This window comes from Elaeis guineensis, chromosome 10 (genome assembly GCF_000442705.2).
Source record: "Elaeis guineensis isolate ETL-2024a chromosome 10, EG11, whole genome shotgun sequence".
Taxonomy (NCBI): Eukaryota; Viridiplantae; Streptophyta; class Magnoliopsida; order Arecales; family Arecaceae; genus Elaeis; species Elaeis guineensis.
The window spans coordinates 22,960,694-22,970,653 of NC_026002.2; the positions used below are offsets into that span (position 1 = coordinate 22,960,694).

General features: G+C 35.6%; 1 protein-coding gene across 2 annotated transcripts; it reads right to left on the reverse strand.

The window, feature by feature from the left end:
- Nucleotides 1–2,120: 2,120 nt before the first annotated feature.
- Nucleotides 2,121–4,706, reverse strand: LOC105059831 (pentatricopeptide repeat-containing protein At3g14580, mitochondrial). Of its 2 annotated transcripts, none has more exons than XM_010943288.4 (2): nucleotides 4,382–4,706; nucleotides 2,121–3,471 (listed from the first exon to the last, which is right to left on the reverse strand). In XM_010943288.4, exon 2 carries the CDS (start codon nucleotides 3,452–3,454, stop codon nucleotides 2,303–2,305), a length of 1,152 nt encoding a protein of 383 aa, XP_010941590.1. In that variant the 5' UTR covers nucleotides 3,455–3,471; nucleotides 4,382–4,706; the 3' UTR covers nucleotides 2,121–2,302. The 2 variants fall into 2 exon arrangements, with proteins under 2 accessions (XP_010941590.1, XP_010941591.1); XM_010943289.4 differs by having other exon boundaries at nucleotides 3,556–4,706.
- Nucleotides 4,707–9,960: the final 5,254 nt, after the last annotated feature.

Consider the following 9,960-nt stretch of genomic DNA (forward strand, 5'->3'; position numbering starts at 1 on the left):
GCAGTCACCAAGGATTCATACGAAGGTGGAAGCGACGCTAACAAAATTAGCACCCTGGTCTTCTACTCAACATTCTCACCAACACTGAGGAGGTCGGTGAAGATCTTCTAGAAGTGGCTTAAATGCTCCTGCACGCTCTGTTCCTCAGTCATCCACAGCTGGTAAAACTGCCTCCAGAGGAAAAGAGTGTTGGTGAGAGACTTCGTCATGTATAACTCCTCGAGCTTCGACTACAGCACCGTCGGAGAAGTCTTGCTTAGCACATAGATCACCACCTCATTCGCTAGGTACATGCAGATGGTACTCACCACCTACATCTGTAGCCATTTTCAATCCCGCACCTCCATGGTGGTTGACTTCTCCTCGCACAAGAGAGCATCGATCAACCCCTGTTGGATGAGCACATCCTTCATCCTTGTCCGCCATAAGGAGAAATTGCTCTTCCCATCAAACTTGTTGATCTCCATCTTAATTATTTCTATCTTCTCCATCTTCAGTCTTGCTCACCACCGCTGCAATCTGCATCCTTGTACCACCTCGCTCTGATACCACTTGTTGGGTGGATGTCTGGTCAGGACACCACGTCCCAGAACCTTTTCAGTACCACGCGATGCAACAAGAAGAAAGAAGAAATAAAACAGTAACAATCAAAATACGTGGATCAGCCACAAAAGGGCTCGCCTCTATGGGGCATGCAAACTTCACTATGAAAAAAAAATTTTATAAGAGGAGATCTCATCCTCAACCTTTGTACACCCAAATTTTCCCTCACAGAAAGTTCACCCTCACAAAAGCTCTCTCTCTTGGAAGACTCCCTGAACCCCTAAAGCGACCGCTGTCTGCTGTCCAGAAGCCTTACTCCTTCTCTCAGCATCTCAGCCCTTCTCTCTCTTCCACAAGTTTTCACGGATCTTCTGCGGCGTAAAATCGAGCCACACACGCCTTCTGTTCACTATCAGCCCCTTTTAAAGGGCTAAAATCTGAGTTTGATTAGGTATTAAGGCCACAGACCGTCGGATCGAGATCTAGATCAACCCGCGCCATCCGATTGCACTCCGATCCACAGAATAGTATCGTTGACCGTGAGAAATGTGTGGAAAATGCCCACGCGGTCTGCCATGAACCTCCCGATCCACGGTGGATTGGGATCTGGGCTCCCAGCGCGATGCGCTGGGCTGGGCCAGCCCGCACCTGGGCCTGGGCCGCACCTGGGCATGGGCCACGCCCCGCGCGCCCAGGCCTGAGCCGACCCACCCGCCCGGGCCGAGCCCGCCCAGGCCTGGGCCGGCCCACACGCCCGGGCTGAGCCCGCCCGCTGGGCCGCACCCTGCGCTCGCCCAGCCCGCGTGCTGGCCGCACCGCCGCCGCTCCGTTGCCAACCGCCAACGATCCTCTACCACTCCGAATTCCGTGTCAACTTCAAAAGCTCGTATCTCCTCTATCCGAACTCCGTTTGAAGTGATCTTGATCTCGTTGGACTCCATTTTTCGTCGCGGACCTCGTTGTGGGCTCAATGTAAACCGAATATCGAGACATCAAATCCTAACAGTAAAAGAAATAGTATTTTGAGATATTTGGCAGTTCGGAGCTACATTTGACTTTGAGCCCCGACCCCATTAGCTAGAGAGCAGAAGACCATCTTCTACCATCACGATAGATGAGGAGTAGCTCAGGATGTTGGTGGAGCGTGTGATCTCAAGCCTTGTGGCAGCTAGGCCATTATCCCAAGGGGAGACTTCACATTGGGAGGAGTATTAGACTTCTACCCCTACGCAGGCAACACAAGGAGTACTAGACTTCTACCCCAGCTGAGGCACCACCACAGGCACCATCGCAGATAAAGCAGGGGCTTGTACCAACAATGAAAGTCTGGTATCGAGGAGCATCTTAATGGCTTGTTCAGCATGTCACTCACTAAAGGAGACCCAGGCCTAGCCAAACTTTACACAAAAGGATGCACGTGGAAGGGGTACCCTTGCAAGCCCTTGCGTTTTTTTCTTACCATATATAATGGCTAAAAAATGGAGAGAAGGTGAATACCAAAGACGGAAATCCCAAAGATATCACCTGTAACCAGATGTCAAACCATAATATGTACTACAACAATACAGAAACGGTAGTATAAAATTGTAAAATGCACCTTTAAAGATACTTTAAATTTTGCAAATCAACGTCTTAGTAAATACAGGCTTTTATATCCTCACACGATCAATGAATTTTATGTTGGCCATTCTATCAATTAGTTCTACCAGCTGACAGCAATGGAAAGTATTACAATGAAGGAAGAACAATGATTCATCTTCTAGAACATGCATTCAAGGATCCTTTTCCAAGTACCAACCCGAGGAACAAATCCTTGTTGTACCATTTTCTTCAGTACCATAACAGCATCATTTAAAAGATTCTTACTACAAAGACCGTCAATAGTCAGCTTGTAGGACAAAAAACTAGGCCGCCTCCCTTCAGAGATCATCATGTCCATAAAATGTTTAGCCTCCACAAATTTGTTAGTGTTAAGCAAGCCATAAAGAAGTGCTTGATTAGTTCCTGAATTTGGATAGCACCCCTTTAGTTTCATTGTCTTTAGAAGTTCCATCCCCTTTGCCACTTGCCCTTGTTTGCAAAGACCAGATATCAATATATTGAAGGTTATCGTATCAGGATGGCAACCTTCTTTCTCCATTCTCTCGCATAGCTCAAATGCTTCACTTGGTTTGTCATCCTTACAAAGAGCATGCATTAGCGTTGAATAAGTTGTAGCATTGGGCCTACATCCCTGTTTTGGAATTTCATGTAACAAGGAAAAGGCAGCATCCAATTTACCACACTGACACAAGCCCTTGATGAGAATGTTAAAGCAGCAGGTGTCAAGACAAACTCCCAACCTGGGAGCACTCAAGTAAACCTCATGGATGATGTCAAACTGCCGAGCACACACAAGCATGTTGAGCACATAATTGAAAGTCTTAGTTGTAGGCCAACAATGAAAATCTGGCATCCTAAGGAGCGTCTTAATGGCTTGTTCAGGATGATTCGCAACATTGCCATATAGTTTTATCAATTTATAAAAGAATTCATCAGAAAGTCTGCACTTTTCAAGTCTTGACCTCTCCAAAAGATCCTCAATAACACCAAATTTCCGTGCACAAGCAAGCTTCTCAATTATTAAAGTGTAAAGAGCCTCACTAGGCTTATAATCCATCCGACTAGAGGCCTTCTCAAATGCACCAATAATCAGCTCAGGATCTCTGACATTCTTAAATATTTTCAGGATTTCATTTGGTGCAAGCCAATCCTTGTGGTCCAATCTTCTCAACCAAAAATCATCATTATCCCATGCATACCCAAATCTTGACAAAGAAGCTATTGAATATTTAGAGATTCTGATAATTCCCACATCAACATGTATAAAATTGAAGATAGCTCGAGAAGTCAATTTTCTATAAACAGCCATAGGTGCTTTAACTCTTCCTGCATTGACAAGTCTATGCACATTAGCAGTGCTCAAATTTTCTTCACAACAAAAAGTTTATGTAGACAGAAACAGGGATATACAAATTGAAAATGTTTTAATCCTGCAACTGCATAGTCAGCAATGGAGGGTGGAAGCAATCAACAAAGTTCTGCAAGCAACCAACAAAGCTAATGAGACACAAAACAAACACATGGTGGCTAATTCCCTTACTTTTCCCTAATTTTAACAAGGTTCTTGATCGACTGCCTTCTCATGGATATTTCAAATTTCAGCACCATCAAAATACTGCCTCAATTCATCAGGGTTATCCAAACTTCAACTAATGAGGCAAATTGACAAACACACATCAGTAGGTCAACGATAACGATTAACCCAGAAAATTTTGAGGGCCTTATGACTTCTTTAACCGTTATAAAGCCAACCAAGATCTATGTGATGCTATAAAAGAATAAAATGAAGCAAATATTATAAGAAAAACGCTTACAAGACGAAGAATCCAAGAGATTTAGGAGAAAATCCGTGACAAATGTTTCCTTTCCTCGACTCATAGAAGACTCCTGAAGTAGTTATTTGCGTGTAGATAAAGAGAGAAAGGAGGGTTCAGGGAAGGAGAGCAGCAGACAGCAGCAAAAGAGTGACCGGAGTGAGGAGCTCCATATAATAGAATAAAACTTAGCTATACATCTAAAACTGAGAAAATAAGGCATAAATAACATCCAATGGAAGGAAAATGCTCGATTCAAGCACGTAGCCGGCAGAACATATTCAGTTCCTTGGATTAAAAGATAGAATAACACCCAAGATCAATGAACAGGATTATATAAACCTAGAAACCACCAAAAATCCCCAAATCCACCAAAAAATCGAACTTTATGAAGCATAGAAAGCAAAAGATTTGGGCCTTGCCTTCAAAACAGTGCTACGGTGTCGTGAATCCTTGGGGAAACAAGCCGAAGGCCGAACCAGTTAGAGACCCACAAATGCTCTCTTCGGAAAGGGGATGCCAGCCAAAGAGAAGAAGATGGAGGTGAGAAAGGTTGGAATCCGTGGAAAAGAGAGGCTTCCACCATTGCTACTTAAGCCGCAGCAACTCTGTGGTAAGAACGAGACCTCTCCCACACCATGCCTAAATAAATTAACTTAATTATCCCAAAAAAATAAATTGAATCAAAATTTCTTCCTTTCGGAAGTACCCTTCTTGTTAGGGACACGACGGGACGCTCGCATTTGGTAGACCGCAGGCAAAACTAGCCAACGAGGGCAGATATACATCTATATCTATCCAAAGTAATTTTTTTTGCGGTCGCAGTAAAATATATTATTTTATTTTATTAAATTATATAATTATTATTTTAATATATATTTAATATTTATAATTTATTTTTTTATTTAAAATTTTAAATAATAAAAATATTTTTTTGAAAAAATTATGGAAATCTATAGTTATATTATGACATTCTACAAATAAATTATAATTTTTCATGTGATAAAAAATTATAATTTTTTTTAAAATTATAAAAAAATATTTTTGTCATTAAAAATTTATGATATTTTTAAATGACAAAGATACGCCTTCCTTATGATATTCTATGATCAAGCAGCAAGTCATAATTTGATACCATAGAATGTCATAATTTTTTCAAACGGTGTGGGACATTTTTGTTATTCAAAATTTCAAATAAAAAAAATAAAATTATAGGCATTAAATGGACGTTGGAAAGCGGTGGCTATATGGCCCAATAAAATGGAGTGGTGTATTTTTACTGCGTTGTATGTGGTGTGTAAAGATTTTCTTTTTCCATCCATACACGTTAAATGGAAAGGAGCGAGAAAATAAGAGCCCTCTCTAAAATTTAGAAGAAAAAAAAAATCATGCATCTTGATCATCGAGGAGGCCAAATAAAAAGAAAAAAAATATATTTATCTTCATGGCATATTTCTAATAAAAATTATTAAAAAAATTATTTTTTTCTATAGCTTATTGCCTAATAAGATCAATCTAATAAAAAATTATATAACTATACTATTTTACTACTTATTCATTTAACTCTTACATACAGTACTATTTTTCTCTTTTCTATTTTTTGTAGGTTGAAACAATCGCAATATGAACACTTCAATCAAGACTAAAATAACTGCTCAAGTTCACAGGAGAAGGAATCAAAATCTTTAACAATTTAACAAAAGTTTGAAAAAAATTATAATAGTTCCACGTATTTAAAAGTACGAGCTATTAATACATCTATGAATGAAACAGTGGATGAAATAAATCTATATTTACTTTCTTTGATTTCAATGGAGAAAAAAATATACTTAAATTCTGGTATTATTTGCAAATCATCAATAAATGCTGGCTTTGAAGATATTATTTATCCTACCAAATTTTTGAATTATTTAGAATTTAATGCCATTCTACAGCTAGGTGCTCCTATAATATTATCATGGAACATTAATTAAAATACTAGATTTTGCAATGAGATAATTAAGTAGCTGACTGCAAAAATAATTGAAGCAGTAATCATCGCTGATAATCATATTGGTGTTAAAGTGTATATTCCACGGATTGATATAAAGATTTCTGATGCAAAATAGTAGTTTATTTTTAACAGAAGGCATTTTTCAATAAAATTTTATTATACAATGACAATTAACAAAAATTAGAAATAGATTTTAAAATATATAGCACTTTATCTGCTAGACCTAAATTCTCACATGAATAGATGTATATTGCTATTTCAAGAGTGACTTTGCTTAATGGTCTCAAAATTTTGATTATAATTGAATATACTACACTGGCAAATTATACAAAGGTTATTATTTATAAATAATTTTTTTTGGATTTGCCTTCAGGTATTTCTTTATATTGAGCAAGTACTTATTTGCTATTATTATCTACTATCGTTTGATTGAGAAATTAAAATATCTACATTTATTGAATGCCGGTATCATTTCTCGGTATGTTAACAAACCAGATGGAATACAATTTGCTATTAGCTCTATCATGTGAAAAATATAGCTGGAGAATCAAAGTAAAGGTATTAAGAATGTGGGATTCAATGAATCCAAATATGGATAATCAACTTATTAGTACTGATTGTATACTACTTAATGAAGAGGTTATAACATTCTTTTTTATATCTTTATTGATATTTAATTTAGCACAGTGAGATACCCATCCATCAGCATATCTTTTTAACAAAGATCTTCTATTCAAGCATCTATATGAAGGGAGGATGTTGGTTGATTTAAGAATCTTCTCGCGGAAGGAAGTATATATTATCTAGAAATATTTAACGTTGCTTCAATAAAAAATTAAAAAAAAAAATCTCAAAGCAATTGTGCATCTGCATATGATCTACATCAATTGATGGACAATTGTACAACAATTAGATGACAATACTAATTCTATGTCTTTCCAAAAATTTAATTTTACTGATTTTGATAATATTCTATCAAAAAATTATAATGTTCTTTATCTAATAGGTAATAAAAAATATTGCATATATCGTTTTACATTAAAAAAATGCAATGCAAAAATACAATATATGCTTATTTTTTTATAGATGTAATTGGGCACTTCGTAAGCATAGATCTATTAGAGCAGATACATGAGGCAAAAATTAGTTTTAAGAAGGAATCTAGAAATCAAAAACTAGAAATAATGTGCATTACTTTTATATAATTATTTTTAGCATATACATTCACCTCTATTTCCTCGGCTTTACTCTGCTTTATGATGTTCAAATATCACAAAACATATAAAATCATCTTTATAATCCCGTGGGATGCAAAAATGATTGGTTACATTTTGGGATAAATTTGCTAAGGAGTTTGATGGAATGCTCATCCATGAAAAGGAAAATGAAGATTCAATTGTAATTATTTTGGCTGGTGTGATTGTAAGAACAAAGATAACTTTTGCCTAAATTTGTTTAAATAATATATAGCATATCATAAAATCACAAAAAAAAAAAAAAAAATCTCTATTTAGAAAAGCGTGTTATCAACCTTTTTTGCATCAAGATATTATGTGGATTTGCAATTCCCAGAAATAGTGGAGTACCAAAGTAGGTTGCCAATAATTTTTTTTAACAGTCAATGAATAGAAATTTCATATATCATTATTTGAACATGCCTATAAATTGATGTACAAATTAACCATATCAACTACTCCAAGTATATTCATAACACAAGGTAAACAGGTCATTGTTGATCCTCAACAAGAAGCAGCAGCCAATAGAAAAACAATTGAAAGCTTGCTCAAATTGGATCCTAACAATTTTTAGGTATAATCGATTGATTCGATGTCTTTTTTGTTTCAGTCGGAGGATGAAATTTGGGTATTTATTATAGCATAAAACTATATTTGTTTAGTAGAAAATTGAACTTATGTGCCAAGATTTATTTGCGGCTTTGCTACAATTTTGCTTTGTTACAATTTATTGATGCAATAATTGTATATTATCTATCATCTCTTTATTAGGATACAAAATTTATGTGTAAAATAATCTTGAAAACAATCTATATCTCATATGGTTGATGATATAAAGTATATTATAATTACAAAACTTCAGTGAAAATTTATGGGAATGATTTTTGGTATAGCCGGTGTGAAAAAAATAATTAACCTTCGGTATCTTGGTATACTTATATAGATTTTGTTTCTCTTTACTCTTTAAAAATGATAAAATTATATTTATTCCATTAAATTAAGTTGGCTAGTATTTGTTAACTTATTTTCAAGGTACAAATTAAATGCAAATGTTGAGGAAGAAACTGGTGTCGCCACTTTCATAAAATTTGGCAAATTAGCTTAATAATTAATTGGTGTTCCAACATTAATCTTGTAGTGGATGTAAGATCAAACAGATTCAATTTATCCTCGATTATTGAAAAGATTCTCTTTGTCACCTATATCTTCCAAACTGCATTTGGCTCACCAAATTACAGTACTAATATTGCTAGCTTTAAGGTGACAATTTTTTCAAGAAGATGAACGACAAAAGCTAATGTTTGTTAGAATACCAGTGCTAGACCATCTTCATGTCATGTTTCAGAAGAATTTGCTGTCACAACCCTTGAGGTGGGTGTCCGTGTCGAGTTCTTGCGAGAAGATACTCCTTTAAATTTATCTTTAGCTATGGCCAAGTACTTTCCTTTTGATGTTTGTCATCTTGGAGCCAACCATAAAAATTTTATTTGTGATTTTTATAATAATATCAAACATATGTTTGTTCCCATTTGTATAGACTTGGATACACTGCCTTCTTTAAATTTAGCTTTACCCATACCTAGGTACCATCCGTTTGATGTTTATCATCCTGGAGCAAACCACAAATATTTCATTTGTAGTTTTTACAACAATATCAGACATTTCTTCGTTCCCACACATAGAGATTTTAATACGCCATCTCCTGCAGCAAACAAAAAAAACAAAAAAAAACAAAAAAAACAAAGAAGAAGAAGAAGAAGAAGAAGTAAATCAGATTTTACGAATCTTCTGTCATCACTTTTTCATGCAAACCTTTTTTTTTTTTTTTATTCAGCTCGACCAGTGACTGTATAACCAAATACATGATAAGATGATTAGGTATCAATAATCTATATCTTTTTAAGTTTTCTATAATATTTATTAAAGAATCAGTGCACAGTGTGGGTTTACTACTAGTTAAGTCATAAAGTTTTATGCAGATGACTTTTTGAACAATAATTTTAGCATAACATGAAAAATCACCATCGTGAAGATTACTTAAATAAGTACATATTCAGCCTGTACCTCCGATCATCAAACTTGAAGCATGATTTTATTTTTTTTCACTATTATAATGAGAATGCTCCTATTTGGATTCCATCCAATTTTGACTCCATTTTGCTTCAATAATATAGTTTTATGGATGCTGGAGACTTTATCACATATATTCTATTTTTCTTTCAAATTTATGGACCCTTTCCAAGTCACGTACACTGCATGTGCACAATATTAGTATTGGTTTAAACATGACCTGAACTTGCTAAAATTAATATCATTAAATAGCCCATCCCAATTTTGGCTCTATTTTATTTTAATAATTTATATTTTTTGGATATAGGAGGCTTATCATATGTGTTTTATTTTTTTTCAAACTTTTGGGCTCTTTCCAAGCAATGTATATGCACAATATTTGTATTGATTCAAACAAGCGCCGAGCTGGCTAAAATTAAGATCACTTAATGGCCCACCGGCTTTATTTTATATATATATATTGGATATGGGAGGACAAGCATGTATGTTTTATTTTTCATTCAAGGTTTTGGAATTTTTTCAAATCACGTGAAATGCATGTGCAGCGGTCTAGACATGGGCCAAAATTAGATGCAGATCACATAGGGCCCACCACCAAACTGATCCACTGCATATAAAAGAAACGTCCATGCAATATATGAACGAAGAGTTTAGAGCTCTCTTCCATTGCAGCACGTATTGCTATTTCAGATGGGACACATGT

Excerpts from the sequence above, each read along its gene's own strand:
- LOC105059831 (XM_010943288.4), bottom strand. The coding sequence starts at position 3,454 with ATGGCTGTTTATAGAAAATTGACTTCTCGAGCTATCTTCAATTTTATA.